This window comes from Podarcis pityusensis, assembly GCF_964106645.2.
Source record: "Podarcis pityusensis genome assembly, chromosome: 9".
NCBI lineage: Eukaryota > Metazoa > Chordata > Lepidosauria > Squamata > Lacertidae > Podarcis > Podarcis pityusensis.
This window is the reverse complement of record NC_138034.1, coordinates 20607403-20625922: the sequence shown is the minus strand read 5'-3', so window position 1 is coordinate 20625922 and position 18520 is coordinate 20607403. Positions and strand designations below refer to the sequence as shown.

At 45.7% G+C, this 18520-nt stretch overlaps 1 protein-coding gene across 1 annotated transcript; it reads right to left on the bottom strand.

The window, feature by feature from the left end:
- Window positions 1–10319: 10319 nt before the first annotated feature.
- FGF20 (fibroblast growth factor 20) lies at window positions 10320–16914 on the bottom strand (the record flags this gene model as incomplete). The annotated part of the gene is made up of 3 exons (XM_081020200.1): window positions 10320–11358; window positions 13093–13196; window positions 16620–16914. 3 exons carry the CDS (start codon window positions 16912–16914, stop codon window positions 11113–11115), a joined length of 645 nt encoding a protein of 214 aa, XP_080876326.1. The 3' UTR covers window positions 10320–11112.
- Between the last annotated feature and the right edge of the window lie 1606 nt (window positions 16915–18520).

Sequence of the window (18520 nt, the reverse complement as noted above, 5' to 3'; positions counted from 1 at the left end):
GCCGAGGAGGTAAGTAACTATACGGCCTTGAGAAGACATCTGAAGGCAGCCCTGTATAGGGAAGTTTTTTAATGTTTAATGTTTTATTATGTTTTTACATATGTTAGAAGCCTCTCAGAGTGGCTGGGGCAACCCAGTAAGATGGGTGGGGTAGAAATCATCACTACCACCACCATCATCATCATCACCGTCACCATCATCTTCCCTTCCTGCTGAAGATCCAAAACATTTTTCTTTATGTTGCGAAAGTGGGAAATAGAGCCCTGTTTAAAGCTAAAGGGTAAAGGGACCCCTGACCATTAGGTCCAGTCATGACCGACTCTGGGGTTGCGGCGCTCATCTCGCTTTACTGGCCGAGGGAGCTGGCGTACAGCTTCCGGGTCATGCGGGCAGCATGTCTAAGCCACTTCCGGTGAACCAGAGCAGCACACGGAAACGCCATTTACCTTCCCGCCAGAGCGGTACCTATTTATCTACTTGCACTTTGACATGCTTTCAAACTGCTAGGTTAGCAGGAGCAAGGACCGAGCAACGGGAGCTCACCCCGTCACGGGGATTCGAACCGCCGACCTTCTGATCGGCAAGTCCTAGGCTCTGCAGTTTAACCCACAGCGCCACCCGCGTTCCAGAGCCCTGTTTAGTCGGGATCAAACAGCATGAAACAAATTGGGCCTGTCCCTTGAGTTTGAGCATTCTTTTCCCTGTCTGACTTCTTTTCATGTTTTCATATTCATTCCATCACGGATAATACAGTTTTAGCTGTTTGTTTTAATTTGTGCAGTGCTGTTGGGGATCATGGCATGGAAAAAGAGATCGCCATATGCCGATTCCGTATCAGTTTCACCTGCACCCAATCATAGCAGTCACGTGAAAGAGGGAGCATGCTTGTTTTCTCCTGCTCTGTGGGGTAGAACTTGAACCAATGGCTTTAAGTTACAAGAAAAGAGATTCCAACTAAACATTCAGGGAGGGGGGAACTTTCTGACAGTAAGAGCTGTTTGACAGTGGAACAGACTCCCACGAGAGGTGGTAGGCTCTCCTTCCTTGGAGGTTTTTAATCAGAGGTTGGATGACCATCTGTCATGGATGCTTTAGCTGAGATTCCTGCATTGCAGGGGGTTGGACTAGATGTCCCTTGGGGTACCTTCCACCTCTATGATTCTATGATTCTATAGGCCTGCTCCATTGTATGCATTCTTCCCCTAAAATATGCACATTTTTGAACCTGGACTGCAGAGGCAGCCCATCCATCTTTGCCACCTGAGGAAGAAGCCGCCACTGGCCTGCAGCGCTGGTGGTAGCGGGGGGGGGGGGTTGCACTGAAAAAACGAACTTCACGATTCATTTCTTAACTGTGTTCCAATCTGCATATGAATCCTGAACCAACAAATAAAGCAAGTTTTTCTTCCCCCATCCCTAGTTTGTGGCACTTGGCAGAATTTCATAAGCAAATAATAAATAAAATAAAATAAAATAAAATAAAATAAATAGACAGGGCTCCTTCATTCAAAGAGCTTTCCGCCTAAAACCATTGTTTATATTACTCTATTTATTGTCCTCCTCCCATACAAAGTTGCAAACCGGTAATAGACAATGGTGTAATTGCAGCGAGAGACTTGATGCAGCGTTTTATGAGGCCATTAATATATGTCTTCAATTGCTTGCATCCCCAAAGTGCCTGGAGCACCAGCAAATGGCCTTCTGCAACATGCCGGCGCATGCCGTTGCGCTGAAACATCACCTGTACAGATTTAGCAACCCACTGGTATCAACATAAAGGCAAGGTGCAGCATGAGCTAACCATACAGATGTTAAGAATTTCCTAATTTTGAAAACCTATAAATTATTATGGGGTGTGGGGGGTGTTAGGGGAGGGGTAGTAACTCTGGTGGGGAACATGTCGTGCTCCTTCTGAGGTAGTTTGTCCACCTTTGGTCCCCACACTCAGCTCTCATCTGGGCCTCCCACAAGCTGTCAACATACCACAGGGGCCACACCCTGGAAAACGGCTTTGAGTGGCCAGCTAAGCCAAGTGTGAATAGCCAATGAGTCAGTGACTTAAGGACTTCCCCTGCATGTGAAGAAAGTCTCTGGTGGATTGAGTGGACGAAACCAATTGTGGGTCCAACGGTCAAGAAGGCAGTTTCTGCACATGCTGTAGAGCAGTGTTTCTCAACCTGTGGGTCCCCAGATGTTGTTGGACTACAACGCCCATCATTCCTAGCCAGCATGACCAGTGGTCAGGGATGATGGTAGTTGTAGTCCAACAACATCTGGGGACCCACAGGTTGAGGACCGCTGCTGTAGAGGGAAGGGAAGAGTAGGTGGGGCTCATCAACCTGGAAAGGTAGCCCATCTGGGAAGAGGAAAACTGATCCTTTTTTAATAAAAACATTTATTTAGTTTTTCAAATTAAAGTTTTTCAATCACATATCCAACATATAACATAAAGATTTGAAAGAATCTCTTGGACTTCCCTCCTCCCCTTTGTGGGTCCTATTGTCAGTCATTTCCTCCTGCATCTTCTATAATCATCCAAACCTTTTACATCTCCATTCTATCTAAAATTCACCATTAAACAACTTGTAGGGGGAAAACTGACCCTAAACCTTCACTCCTTTGCGGGATATCTTTAGGAGAAGAAAAGGTTAAAGAGTTAACCCCATACCGGAGGTTCCCAAACTTTTCATGTTGGTGACACACGTTTTAGACATGCGTCATTTCGCGGCATAGTAATTTGCCATACTTTTTCATCTATAAGACGCCCCCATGTATAAGACACCCCTATTTTGGAGGACTCCGGTTTAAGAAAATGGAGGGAGATAGAAGAGAAGACTCCCTGGAAAAGACCCTGATGTTGGGAAAGATGGAGTGCACAAGGAGAAGGGGACGACAGAGGATGAGATGGTTGGACAGTGTTCTTGAAGCTACCAGCATGAGTTTGATCAAACTGCGGGAGGCAGTGGAAGACAGGAGTGCCTGGCATGCTCTGGTCCATGGGGTCACAAAGAGTCGGACACGACTAAACGACTAAACAACAACAACCATTCGTATATAAGACTTATGTATAAGTCTTATACATGGAAAAGTACAGTAGTTTTACTAGCAAACCAGAGGTTAAACAAACCCCTTTCCAGCCCCAGGAAGAGCATGGAGAGCGTTCACACAACACACTTACACACCGCAGCCAGCACACTAACCGTGTCATGACACACAGTTTGGAAAGTTCTGGCCTACACAAATCCAGAGTGGAGTCCCTAAGATGGTTGGACTTCTGCAGCCAAGCTGGTGCCAGACGTCTTGTTCTGCTTTCCTTTGGACCACATCAGCAAGGCCAAGAGGGGTGTCCTGTCATCTGGGCAAGCCCCGGGACCTCCATGCACACTGACCAGGCTTGTATCCTGCACTTTGGTGCTGCTAATGTAGTGTTTTGACTTCACCCCAGAGGCACATTCCATTGTCTCTCGAGCCAAATGGATGCAAACGACGACAATCAATTTTCATCCTCAACAACAGCAACTGCATTTCCAATAGTTTGTTTCAGTTTGAAATTATGGGCAGAAAATTCAAAGCAAGTGTCGGGGTTTCCTCCCACCTCAATTCCTCTTGCCAGTCTGGGAAAGGCAGATGCCAAACTACCCTTCTCTGTGAAGAGCCTTGGGAACTGTTCGAGTTGTTAAAATATTATTTCAATCTAAATGGCTTCCACAGCCAGGTTTATAAGATAGAGCCAAAGTGGTGATTGGGCATGAACTGGTGGGTTTTAAGTAGAGCTTTGGAGATTTTACTGGCTTTTCAAACTTCAGTGTATTTATTTATCAATTTGATTTGTTGATATCCGCAATAAAACACATTTTATTGGTGTCATTGCTGGAGGAGTAACACAAAGAAGGGCCTCATATTATGATTGCAGGGTCCGGGTAGGTGCACATGGAGAGAGGCAGTCCTTGAAATATTGCAGTCCTGAGCTGCAATTTCCCTACCTTCCAAGGTTGTTGTAAGAATTCTAAAGTGCTAAATAAAAATGTTAATAATTTTAAAATAATGGTACCTTCATTTATAAGGGACGTGGGTGGTGCTGTGGTCTAAACCACAGAGCCTAGGGCTTGCCGATCAGAAGGTTGGTGGTTCGAATCCCCGCAACAGGGTGAGCTCCTGTTGCTTGGTCCCTGCTCCTGCCCACCTAGAAGTTTGAAAGCACGTCAAGTGCAAGTAGATAAATAGGTGCCACTCTGGCGGGAAGGTAAACGGCGTTTCCATGCGCTGCTCTGGTTCACCAGAAGTGGCTTAGTCATGCTGGCCACATGACCTGGAAGCTGTCTGCGGACAAACACCGGCTCCCTCGGCCTATAGAGTGAAATGAGTGCCACAACCCCAGAGTCGTCCGTGACTGGACCTAATGGTCAGGGGTACCTTTACCTTTACGTTACCTTCATTTATATGTCCTGATTTCTTAAAAAATATAAAATGTGACAATCTAAATAAATGTAAATCAGTGAACTGAATTAAATCAATATCTTCCTTGTACATTTCCCTTTGCTTTCTTTACCGGCAGATCTTTTCTTCTGATTTTTATAGGTTACCTAGGATAAAATAATGTTTAAGCCCACATATCTTCAGATCTCTGATAGGAAATCCCCATTGCACTCATAAATATTGTGTCTGTGGCAGGGAATTGGCAAGCTACCTTGATCATGATAGTCCCTGGCTGACAATCACACAAAACTCAGAGCAGAAAGCGTATCTTAAAACGTTTCAGCGCTTGGATTTTCCTGATGGCTCCTTTCAAGTTCTTTATGAACAACTTGTGTAGGGATCAAAACATGCTAATTTCATCACTGCTGGCCAACATCATAAAAGAATCCTGTTTAAGCATCTGCGTACCCTCGGTAATGTTTGAGCAACCAAATCTTTCAGAGAAATGTTGAGGCAGTTCCACGAGATAAAAGGGATTTGCTGCTTGGAACAATAGTGTCCTTTTCACATGGATTCACGTTTGTTGCTATGTTGACTTCATAGCTAGCAGAGAGGGGGACATTTGCCCAGGGCACCTGAGCTCCATGGGGCATCATGTGAGTAGCTTCCAGGTGTTCCCACAGCTGCCCCTGAGAAACAGCTGGGATAAGAGAAATGGGGGGGGTGTCCCCCTAATGAAAGCTCCAGCGTTTGTAGTGGAAAGTACTAATGTAAGTCAGAATTTCACTGCAATCAAGAGGGTTAGAAATCTGTTCTTTCTAACACGAGGGTGCAGATTCCAAATGGATGCGAGAGTCTAGGGCTGAACAATATCAACATTGTGATATATATCACCAGCTAATCATCGCGATATACTGATATATCATGATGTCTGAAATAAGGATGGAGCTATGTAGAGGCATTGGCTGGCTTCATGGCTTTTCCTACATCATGATTTTTGCATAGCATGCACACACACACACACACACACACCATGATTTGTGATATATTGCCAGGTCAAAAATTACAAAACTGAAATCATGATATGGACTTCAAACTGTTTTTGGACAATGTATCAATGTATTGCCCAGTACTACTAGAGTCATACTTGACTGCATGAAATATTTTATCTCAAGTATTATTGTGTGCTTGACCAGAAATATATACCATTGCATCTTGTTGAGGTTGAGATGACAAACCATACCATTTTCAAACTTTATTTTTAATTTTTTTACATTTACAAAATGGCAGTATAAACCCTTTATAATATATTTTATCACTTGCTGTCTAATCCAAAAGTAAATTAATATCCCTGCAAAGTTTGGGGGGACATCAGTTTATCCATGAGTGGATTCCAAATGGCTCATTTGCAAGTGGTTCTTTTTGGGTTCCATGCTCTTGCTATGGAATAACAACCAATTCACTTGCAGTTCAGAATTCTAGAAGTTCTGGATGTTCAAACTATGCTAATTGGGACACACACCTGGCTCGGTGGTATAAGCACACATCTTGTATGCCGAGGCCCCTGTTGCAATCCATGACACCTCCAGCCCTACGAACCTCAGACAGCAGAGCTGGGAAAGATTTCACCAGTAGGGAGAGAGAGCAGTGATCTAGATGGAAAAGTCTGACTCAATATAAAGTGGGTTCATATGCATTGTGTCGCTTACCAAGAGCATGAGGGGCAGGGGGTGGGTCTCATATGACCCAATCCAATGCTCCTGCCACCCCACATTTCCCAAACCTCAACCTCCATACCTCCTTTACTGTAAGCAGCAGCAACAATGGGGAGCTGGGGAAGCGACAGAGCCCCACCTGCAATGTCTCCCTGGCCACTGTTTGCTGGTATATTACATGGGAGAGTATTAATGAAAAGAAAATGCACACACCCCACCTTCAGTCTGTGTAGACACTCTAAATTTAAAGCACATTTGATTTATGGGTCCCGTAGTTTGTTAAGGGTTTCTGGGAATTGTAACTCTGAGGGGTAGATTGCAGGGCCTATAATTGTTTGAGGGAAAGCATGTGTTTCAAATGTGCTTTTAAGGTACGGTGTGTACTCCTGAAGTGGCACAAAATTCAGAGTTGTATCATCACAGTCTAGCTCCCGTCCCCATTTGGCATAATGTGTAGAACAGCTCTTAGCTTTACATAAGCATGAGTGGGAGCAGGCTGCACATCTAACAACTTCTGGCTAAATGAAGAAAAGAGACTTTGGCTGATGTTCCTATCTCCGATAGTGCTGACTTACGGACATGTTGTTGCCAACTTAGCATGCCGTCTGAGGCTTGGCAGGCTCTCCTGACTGCTTCCCTGCTGCCCATTAAGCATCACCTCTAACTCATCTGTGCTGAGATAAAGCCAACTGGCCTGCCTCCAGCACCCAGTCTTTGTCAGACAAGCAAATGACACTGTCTGGCTCCAGTATAAAGAAGGCCAGTGTTGAGCATGCTCACGTTATCGATGACACTGTATGCCACACATGACACCCTGATTTCTCTCAAAAGTGCGGGGCCTATGTGAAAACATGACTGAGCTCCTTAGAAGCCCATCATTCACAGATGTTAGCGCAGCCAGTGGCACCATCAGTGCAGGACTTTGGAGCAGATGTCTAGGGCAGAATAAGCAGAAGAGAGGCCAAATGCAAGAGGGCTGGCTTGCCACATTGGAGTGGGGGACCTGAAGTAATATACAGTGGTACCTCGGGTTACATACGCTTCAGGTTACAGAGTCCGCTAACCCAGAAATAGTACCTTGGGTTAATAACTTTGCTTCAGGATGAGAACAGAAATCGTGCTCCGGTGGCGTGACAGCAGCGGGAGGCCCCATTAGCTAAAGTGGTGCTTCAGGTTAAGAACAGTTTCAGGTTAAGAACGGACCTCTGGAATGAATTAAGTACTTAAACCGAGGTACCACTGTAATACACATTGCCCTCTAAAGACAGAGTGTGCCCATGAGTCCAGATTTCCAAACTGCATCCCTAACCACAGCTTCATCTTCCGGCTTTTCTAAATATTTTTTCTTTTCTAAATATTCAGAACCATTTTAAGTGAGTTTCTTCCACACTGATTGGAGAGGAGGACCCGTACCAATGGATTCAAGTTTCAAGAAAGGAGATTCCGACTAAACATCAGGAAGAACTTTCTGACAGTAAGAGCTTTCTGACGGACTCCCTCGGAAGGTGGTGGACTCTGTTTCATTGGAGGTTTTTAAAGCAGAGGTTGGGGCGCGGGTGGCGCTGTGGTCTAAACCGCAGAGCCTAGGGCTTGCTGATCAGAAGGACGGTGGTTCGAATCCCCACCACGGGGTGAGCTCCCGTTGCTCGGTCCCTGCTCCTGCCAACCTAGCAGTTCGAAAGCACGTCAAAGTGCAAGTAGATAATTAGGTACCGCTCTGGCAGGAAGGTAAACGGCGTTTCCATGTGCTGCTCTGGTTCGCCAGAAGCGGCTTAGTCATGCTGGCCACATGACCCGGAAGCTGTACGCCGGCTCCCTTGGCCAATAAAGCGAGATGAGCGCTGCAACCCCAAAGTCGTCCACGATTGGACCTAATGGTCAGGGGTCCCTTTACCTTTACCTTTAAGCAGAGGTTGGATAGCCATCTGTCATAGAGCTTTTAGTTGAGATTCCTGCATTGCAGGGGGTTGGAGAAGATGGCCCCAGGGTTGCTTCCAAGTCTACAATTCTATGACCGTGCATAACTTGGAGAAAGGCACGGTCCATTCACACAATACTTTTTTTGTTTGTTTGTTTCAACCTTCCCAAGGTATATGCCACTACAGGGGAGCTATGCAATGAGTCAACTGTGGATTGCAGATGACAGACATCAGGAATTGCTATGAACATTATTTCTAGGGGGGAACGCTACCTCCATCATGGGAAATGCTGCTGGCTATAGCTGTTATCCACCAGTTCGCAGGTTACATTTTTCCCCCATGAGCACAATGCAGGAGGAAGTTGGAGTGCTTGCAACATAGAAAAGGGCCTTGTGTGAATGTGGACCTATGCTCAGGCATGCCTAAATCCTATTGAGAGAGCCAGTGTGGTGTAGTGATTAAGAGCGGTAGACTCGTAATCTGGTGAACCGGGTTCGCGTCTCCGCTCCTCCACATGCAGCTGCTGGGTGACCTTGGGCCAGTCACACTTCTTTGAAGTCTCTCAGCCTCACTCACCTCACAGAGTGTTTGCTGTGGGGAAGGAAGGGAGAGGAGAATGTTAACCGCTTTGAGACTCCTTCGGGTAGTGATAAAGCGGGATATCAAATCCAAACTCTTCTTCTTCTTCTTCTATTGATATACAGGAGTCTGAAGTTTTCCCCGTGTGCTCTCACTGATTTCAATAAAATTTAGGTAGAGAGTTGCATATCACTAGATTATACCCAAAGTGATTTCAACAGGACCTCACACAAGTAATATACGATAGGCACACAGCCATTTGGGGGGATTTTTATCTTTGTGCAGGACCCTGCCAGTTTTACAATTTATCTAAAGTTTACCCCAAAAGCACAGGTCAAGAATCGTCCATGTCCTTAAAAGCCAAAGAACCACCATATGGCTTCAGCTAACCAGGATTTTATGTGATGATTGCAATTCTCTCTTAAAAATCTTTGTCCTCGATCCATCTACTGAAGCTTTACAGTATAGTAATACTGGAAATAGTGTTGCATTCTATTTACTCTTATAGCTAATGTATCAACCATAGTAGCCTGAAGACTGCCAAGTCTTTATCAGGCACCAAACTGCTTTGGATAAAATGTCTCTACTTTGGTTCATATTTTTTTCAGAAGTCGTGGAGCATTTTGGTGTCTAGCTTCAGTGTAATATTATCCACCATTTCCCCTTTGTATGTGTAATTTGTACGTGCACTGCAAGCACGCAATGGCCTATTCATGCTTCTTTCCAGAAACTCCAGCATGTTGCTCCTGTAATTCAAGCCATCCATGCGAGCATTTGTACATAGGGAAACTGGAGTGCAGAAGGAATAAATTCACTTGTTCACATGAAATTAAAGAGCATGTCTAGATGGGATGTATGTCTGTGGTGAACAGTGAAATGCCATCTACTGTACTGCCTTTTCTGAACTTCACTTGCAAACCGTATGTCAGAAACTCTTCCAGGCTGAAGTCTCTGAAGCCTCTGATGTCAAAGCAACTGGGAATAGCATGGAGTGTACCAATTCTGCCACGCAAAACCTTTGAAAGGAAGCAATTGAGCGACTGTAATTCTCTAGCACTACTTCCATGGTTCCTTTCATGGGTTGTGCCTAAAGTGAGGGAAGGGCACATGATGCCTTCCAGAGTCCGAGTATTATTGACAATGCCACTTAAATTCCAGCATGAGACTTACTTAGGATCCTGAAAAGTGTGGCATTTTCAGGCTCTCGGTTCCAAATCTATAGCCATTCTTTAAGCATGTATAATGGTACGGAACACTGTATTTTGATATCTGTGAGCCTTCGAGCAACTTCAGGCATTAAAGTGGACCAGGAGGAAACAGGAAGTGCAGGTAACTCAAGTTTTATCTGTTTCCTGTCTCAGAACCCTCCATGACAAGAGCTTTCAAAGCCATCCTAACCACAGTGGAGGGTGTAGACAATGCTGGTGGGGCTGATGGAAGTTGGAGTCTAACAACTTATGGAGGACACCAGACGCCCCATCTCATGACATAACAGTTACTATCAAGGACCAGAGTCATCATGAAGAACCAGAGAGTTGAAAACAGAGATGCCTCTGTATAATAATCATGTGCAATCTGAGACATAGAAGTGGGTGAGGACTACCCTTGCCTCTGCTACCACTGATTGACAATTCCATTAAGTAACAACAGTGAAACAAACAGATGGAAGTTTATCTTTAATTCCCTTTTAAATGTGCATTTTTTAAAAATCCAGTACAAATATAGGGGGCAGTCACAAGGCAGCCAACAACTTTTCCTATGTAAGGCAACGGAGCGTGCATAGAAATATAACCCCAGTTTATTATTTCCCAACAATGATATTTCCAGAGATGTTGCTCCATTTGAACTCTTTGGGGGATACAACACCCCTTTTCTTGACACTACCTTGGAGTAAATATTGGCACCATAATTGATTTTTCATTGGGGTAAAGGGTTGTACTCTCTTCATAGCCCAGTAAAAAATAAACTCTGTAATAAATAAATATTTAAAATAAATATATGCACTCTGAAAGTATATAAATTAGGTCCATCCTGAAGGGAAAAACAAATCCAGATTTCACTTCCCGAGTTAGCACTGTCCCCATAGATTGACACTCCCAATCCACACAGCTTGCCATTCATTCTTTTCCTGCCATTTCTTCCATTTTCCTCCAATCTGCCTCCACATGCTTTAGGTAGCTATTTGTGTTCTAGGTGAAGGGAGAAAGCAATCCAGAACAGTCTGGTTTGAAGTCCAGTTCCAACTTCTCCTTGTCTACTTGACCGGCGCACAAGTGAGCAAACCAAAAAGAGGTTGACCCACTTGACCTCAAGGCCCACTCTCCTAAATCCAGACGTTGGGCAATGAAGGGCTTGTCTACCACTAACAGCTTCTCAGACAACCAGCACCCTAGATATCTCAGAACTCCACAGCATTCGGAAGTTCTTCGTGCTTTTGTTACCATTGAGGCTAAGAGACTCCATTCTCCTCCAGTGTTCCAACTTCAGCTGAATACTAACACATCCTTGTAGAGCTCTGGTACTCGTTCTGGATCCACTGGCCTGGGCAAGAAATGGGTGAATTTCTGGTGTCTTTTGGACCTCGCCCCGTCTCGGGGACTGCCGTCTTTGTTTAGCGCCACAAAGTACCGCCGGCCAGAGTCCCCATGCTTGTACACATTGGAGGAGTATGTGTTGTACCAGTTCTCTTCAAACTGTTCTCTGAAGACACATTCGGGAGTCAGCTTCTCCTGTGGAAATTTTAGGAATAAACACAGAGGTGAGAAATCTGATTAAGTAAATGCCTCAAAGGTGGCATCTCTCAAAAGCAGCTTTCCTTTAACTTGCCCAGATAAGAGCTAACTAATCCTTTAGGCAACGACTGTTCTTAGGCCACCCCAAAAAAAATTGTTTTTGGAATAAAAGCTTTTAAAAATGAATTTTGCTTACAAGGCAGCTTTCCCTCTAAAAGTCAGTCTAAATGTGCATCGATACATCTAAATCAGCAGGTACATTTTTATGCAGATTTGTACCATGGGCCTATTTGTGCCGTTTTAAGGATCTAGCAATACCCCTAACCCTCCCCACCTTGGATTACTATATTGGCCTGAATATAAGCCACACTTTTTTTCCAAATTCTGACCGTGAAAAGTTAAAGTGTGGCTTAAATTCATGACCTTACAAAATTTGGCTTTTATGATGTCGCTGCTGAAACAGACTTAGGGTAAAACGGAATGGGTGTGAGTGCCTGTGGAATTTTAAGGGAGCTACTAATATTAGGGTATTGTCTTGTTTTCTTTTCCCCCCTTGAATTTTAAAGGTGTGGCTTATTTGCAGGGGAGGCTTATATTTGGGCCAATACAGTATATCCCCTATGCTTCCAGAAGAGAAGTGATAGATCCATTGCTTTAATAAAAGAGTCAAAGGGAAGCATTGGGGATATACAGTGATACCTCTGATTATGAACTTAATTCGTTCAGATGTCCATTCTTAACCTGAAACCGTTCTTAATCTGAGGTACCACTTTAGCTAATGGGGCCTCCCGCTGCCGCCACGTGATTTCTGTTCTCATCCTGAGGTAAAGTTCTTAACCCGAGGTACTACTTCCGGGTTAGCGGAGTTTGTAACCCAAGGTGTCTGTAACCCGAGGTACCACTGTACTTAATTGGCCTGAATATAAGATGATTATTTTATTAACAAGGAAAGAAAGAAAGAAAGAAAGAGAGAAAGAAAGGAAGAAAGAAAGAACACCCCAGAGTTCCACCGGCTGAATCACAATGGAGCAGCAAATTTCACTGCCGGCAGTCTATGCTCTGGTATTTATGTGTACAACTCCTTCATTCTCTCTCTCTCTTTATTTTGGTGAACAGAGAGTGAACTCGGAGCATGACTTGCTTCGCAAGATTGAAATTTGAAGGAAAATATTAGCTACTGAACCCCTTTACAAAACTGTCTGGACTCCTAGACCAGTTCTGCCAACCTGGTTGCCCTTTCGGACTACAACTCCCATCAGCCCTGGCTGCAGCTAGTAGGTGTTGTAAGTCCAAAACCTTTGGAAGGCACCTGGGTTGGCTAAGGCTGTTGTAGATTAACAATACTAAGACTCCCTTGTCCCCTCACTCCTTGCAAATTGGACTTCTTTCTTCCCTCAGAACTAAATGTCATTCACATGAGCACCTGGGCCAGGCTGGCTGGAACCAGATTGCCACTGCATAGGAATGAAAAGTGCACCCAATGACTCCTTTAACTCTGCTGGTAGCAGCCAGGGAAGCTGGCCTGACATCTGGGGAAGGGGCATAGCTCAGAGACAGAGCATATCTTTGCATGCAGAATGGTCCGGCACTAGGTGATAGGAAAGGATAATAATAAATGGGTATGAGCCAACTTTCTCTGACACCAGCAGCAAAATTGCCAGTGGCTATAACAGATCAAGTCGACAGGAAATCTGAGCTTATAGCACAAGCTGATACAATGGTAATACTTACAGAGCCATAAAGTTCTCCTTTTTCATTCATTCCAAGGTAAAGGCCGCTGTCCACCCCTCGAATACTGACTAATCCCACGGCCACACTGATGAATTCAAGGATACCTGCATTGAGGAGGGAGAAAAACAAACGTTTGTTTTCGACTTCCATGCACGTTGCGGTGAAGACACAGTTATAAAATATTGCCAAAGGCAGACAGAGACTTAGCTATGCAAAATCTAACTGTAATATTTTGTTATAGCACAGAACACCCTCAAAAGGTGTATCCCTGAGTTATAATGGTTCAAAGACTAGGCACGATCCGGCCTAAACTAAGCCCTTTGACACTTCATTGATTTCAACAAGAGTGTTAAGCATGTGCCCAAGTCTCTGCAGCTGAAATCAGTGGAACTTATAAGTGCAACTTTGGCTAGGCTATCCCATTCTCTGTTAAATAATAACAGTAATCAAATATTTGGATTGTTGGAAAGGAAGTTTTTGATAAATGCTTTTAAAAACCATGGCTCCCCCCCCCCCCTTTGAAATATTGCCATCTGATTTTAGGCATAGCTTTGAATCTTTCTTCTGTATTTATCAATGCTGTTTTATTTTCCGAACTCCCAAAGCAAGATAATGAATGTTCTATCATTTGCAGCCTTGGGAGTTTTAATTGAAAGTTGCCAGGGTCTTGGTTTGTGTAATGCTGAGTGGCAGCCCAGCCAAATCTTCTACAAAGATCAGATATTAAATCTTCCGACTGCAAATAAATCATCAGAGATTTCAGAGTTTCCAATATTCAAAGTTCCATTGAAAGACATGGGAGGTATTCTGCCTTTCTGATATCATTTTCAAAGAAAAACTCCCCTCCCCCGCTCCAATTCATAATAAGCAGGTGATTCAATCCACAAAGACACCACATCAGACAAACCTATTGAGAATGGCGATAGAATAAAGAAGCACCAAGAATGTTTGATCTCGATCTCAAACTCTCTCTCTCTCTCTTTGGAGGTAATTATTCTGTGTTTATATGCTGTAAGAAATTTCCCTTCTGTGCAGAACTCTGCTGAACTGACGTTCTGTTCAGTCTGGAAACCTTGATGTTTCCAGTGTGTGTTGCAAAATCAGTTAAGAACCTTTTGCAATGGGTTGTTTTGACTATGGGAAACCTGATAGAAAACCTCTCCATTGGCCTTTTGTGTCTGTTCAAACCCCTCCATGGTTGTCAACAGTAGCAGGTTTCCTCAGATAAGGCTGTGCTTCCTACAATCTGCCCCTTTTTGTTTGCTCTTACAAATTAAGCAACCTTTCCCAATCTTGCATTAAGTCTCCTGTTGTCATTAAGGCACAGTGTCAAAGCAATGATTCTTCAACATCTACTTCGTTGGGCTGGTCATGTTGTTTGGATGCCTGATTATCGACTTCCAAAGCAGCTACACTATTCCCAACTTAAAAATGGAAAGCATAATGCTGGCGGTCAACAAAAGAGGTTTAAAGACTCTCTCAAGGCAAATCTATAAAAAAAGTAGTATAAACACAGATAATTGGGAAACACTGGCCTGCAAGCACACCAGTTGGAGAACAGCCTTTACCAAAGGTGTCATGGACTTTGAAGACACTCGAACTCAGCGCAAAAGGGAGAAACGAGCTAAGAGGAAGGCACATTTGGCAAACCCTCACCATGTGGAAGGATGCACAGATCCAGAACTGGCCTCCACAGTTACCTATGGACACACTGCTAAGACCGTGTTCATGGAAGACAATCTTACTCGGCTCCGAGTGATCACCAGAGAAGAAGGAGGAGGAAACTTGAATCCTAAACAGAGCAAGGGCCTTCTCGGTAGTCGTGCCCACCCTGTGGAACGCCCTCCCATCAGATGTCAAAGAAATAAACAACTACCTCACATTTAGAAGACATCTGAAGGCAGCCCTTCAAACCTTCAAACTAGGGAAGTTTTTAATGACTGATGTTTTAATGTATTTTTAATGTTTTGTTGGAAGCCGCCCAGAGTGGCTGGGGAAACCCAACCAGATGGGCGGGGTATAAATAATAAATTATTATTATTATTATTATTACTACTACTACTAATACAGGTCAGAGATGTAGCAAGTTATCAGACTACTGGCTAGTGTGCCAGGTCATGTGTGGACCTGGGAGACACCTGCTATGCCATAAACTCAATGGTTGGCCTTCCTCTAGTCACCCTGCCTTCTTTTTCCAATCTGCGAAATGGGCATAGTAAAAAATCTATAGGGCTGTTGGGAAGAGAATCAAACTATCTTCGCAGGAATACAGCCATAGACTCACAGTCTCCTCACTGCTCTTAAGGCAGGCAGGCGGCCTGTTCTGTTGGATACAGTGCCTGGCACAGCAGAGCTAAATAGACATGAAACAACATTAGCTGTTGTTGTTTATGCAGGACCAGCACAGTTCAGTTCCACTTTGCACAGCAGCGTCTTGTTAAAGTGCAGTCTTGCACACATTTGCGTATGCCTAACTCCCACTGGAACGCATGGGGCTTAATACACAGGTAGCAAAGGGCAGGGCTGCATTGCAAACAATTAAAGAAGGCAAGACCTACATTCATTTGTTAGAAGAAAAATCAAAGCGCTGGCAAAGATCAGAGTGAAAGGCTGGAATTGACACGCCCTCTTCCTCCCCTCAGCCAGAGCAGTGTGTCCAGGTATGCCGCTGTGATATGTCTCTGTATTTCCGCATATGCACATACACATGCTGCCTACATACAAGCGGTGCAGATGACTGAGCAAATACATATGGCGTTTCCTTTCTAAAGGGAGAGGTCCTGAGGCTCTCTAGGGCAGCACACTCTGACCTGGAAGCCCTCTCTTCTCATCCACACCAACTAATTACCTACTTCCTGCAGGAAAGCACACCTGTGTCCAAAATAGCATGCAACCACCATGAGAATAACTATTGACATGGAAACTGTGGCCCATTGCAGTTTTCAGGTGCAACGCTATTTCTTGCAAGGATTCCACCCACAACGTTCATCTGCTGCACAGTATGGGATGCAACTGTCAGTGGTGCCGGAATGGCACTCTGCACATGCTCAAGGAAATCTATTGTTACTTCATGCCTACAAAGCCCTTCTTTTTCCCCAAAAAAAGGTTGTTGCTCCAAACAAAGCCTTGCAAACAGATGCTGGAGTATGAGACTCTTAATTTCAGGGCCACGGGTTGGGGCAAAAGATTCCTGCATTGCAAGGGGTTAGACTAGATAATCCTCGAGATCCCTTCCAATTCTACGATTCTAATGATGCCCCTTTCCCCCCCTAATTCCCTCAAGCTCTTGTCTCCAGCATCACCTGGAGCTAAGCTGGCTCCCTTTGCCGCGGTCCTAGCCCGGATTTAAAGCGGTTTATGCCTTTAAGCCAGAGGTCCGTTGCTATACCATCTGTTGCTATAGGATGCTTCCGTCGCAAGGGGAGAAGGTGGGGGAAGAAGCCGCGGAAGGGAGCGAAGCCTGCTTGGAAAGAGAGGGAAGAAAAGAAGGAAGGAAGGAAGGAAGGGGAAAGAGTGAGGAGCCTTACCGAAGAGGCTGTGGTCTTGCCGAGTGCCTTGCACGCTGCCGTCGGGCAGGATCTGCAGGTGGAAGCCCGTCCTGCAGTAGAGCTGCCTCCGGCGCAGGATGCCTTGCAAGTGCGCCAGCTCGGTGGCCCCCGACGCCGCCGCGCCCCCTCGGGAGCCCCTCTCCACCTGCGCCAGGCGGTCGCCCAGCAGAGGCGGCCTCTCCCCGGACGGAGGCAGGAGGAAGTGGGAGCCCACCTGCTGGCCCAAGCCCTCCAGGCCACCTAGGAAGCCCCCGACGTCGGCTAAGGGAGCCATGGAGGAGTCCCAGCGAGGAAGGGATGGAGAAGGACGGCGGGGAGATATATACAGTATATATATATATATATTATGGACAGGTAGATGTATGCAGAGAGTCACGTCTCAAGGCTCACAGCTGGGGCTTCTCCCGGAGGCCGGACTCCGCATCCAGATAGCAGTTGCCTGTCTGGGGAGGCTCTCCTCTCTCCCTAGGCATGGGGCTGGCGGGACTGGGCTGAGCTTGGCATAAACATCCACAGCCGGTGCTGGTGCTGCTGCTGCCGCTTCTGGCTCGATGCAAGCGAGGCCTCTCCAAAATTGCGCGTGGGGGAATCTCTCCAGCTCGCGCTCTATATATAGCCACGTCGGGCGGGTTTCCCCCCGACATATGCTAATGCGGATGCGCGCCCCGGCGTTTGAAACCCTAGACGGAGCTTTTTCTCTCTCTCCTTGCCGCCCCTCCTCTCACACCTTTCTTCCCCTCCGCCTCCACCCTCGCTCTGCAGGGACGGAGGGGAGTTCCTAATGTTCCCCAGCCATTCTCTCGCGCCTTGGCGCACGCCCCTTCGAAGTAAGCAGCCTAGGAAACACCCCTCCCTTCCCCTCTCCTCCGCCACCACCAGCACCAGCCCCTCCCTCCCCACACACACACATACAGAGAGAGAGAGAGAGAGAGAGAGAGAGAGAGAGAGAGAGAGAGAGAGAGAGACCAGGTTGTTGTCGGTGGGGCGAAGGATGCCGTCGGTTCCCTGCCTGCTTTTGATGTTCAGGCTTTTCTTCACACAGCAGTAAATCGAGAAGGCGCAAAAGCCCAGATTGGCAAGAGGCGCAGGAGAAAGCAGGGTTGGACTTGGGGAGCTTGCAGTGCATTACGTGGACAGGTGCAAGGAAAGGTAAGCGAGAAGCAGGAGAGAAAGGGCGTTACCTGAGGGTTAGACCTGCCCAGACACACATGAAAGAGCAGCGGGCGGGGGAGAGAAAGCAAAAGATCTAACAGTTCCACTCTGAGATTTTTCAGAGCACTCATAAAAGTGTTGCGTTTATTACCCTTTCCTTTTATCACCTTAGGTTTCCCCCCCGAAAGAGGGGGGATTTTGTTTCCAAATGAATTGGCATCGTCAACTGGGGTTTCCCCCTTCCTTGAAGGCTGCTATACTTCATTTATCACAGACAATGTGACACAGGACTATTGTTCTGGTGTGTCTTAATATAAGTGCTTAACAATCTATCTGAATACAGCAGAACAGATGAGTGTAGGGGATCTGGGAGGCTGTTGGTGAATATCGACATTTACTGGTCAGTCTCCAGATTAGAAGTGGCCCAGCGGGAAATATCAGATGTTTACCTGTAAATGATGAAGCCAAGTGAATGCTTTCTCTGTGGGCATAGACAAGGGGCGGGCGGGGGGCAAATGCCCCCCCAGATCAAGTGGAACAATAGAAATATTTAACTGACCAATCTCATCAGTTGTGCCCCCCCTAAAAAAAGGCCTGCCCCCGTAACAAAAATCCTGGCTACGTCTATGGCCTTCTGTAAATGACCAAATGTCATTTGCCTAATTTGCCTTCCTCAACCTGGTGCCCTCTAGGTGGTTTGGGCTACAGTGCCCATAAACCCTGACCAT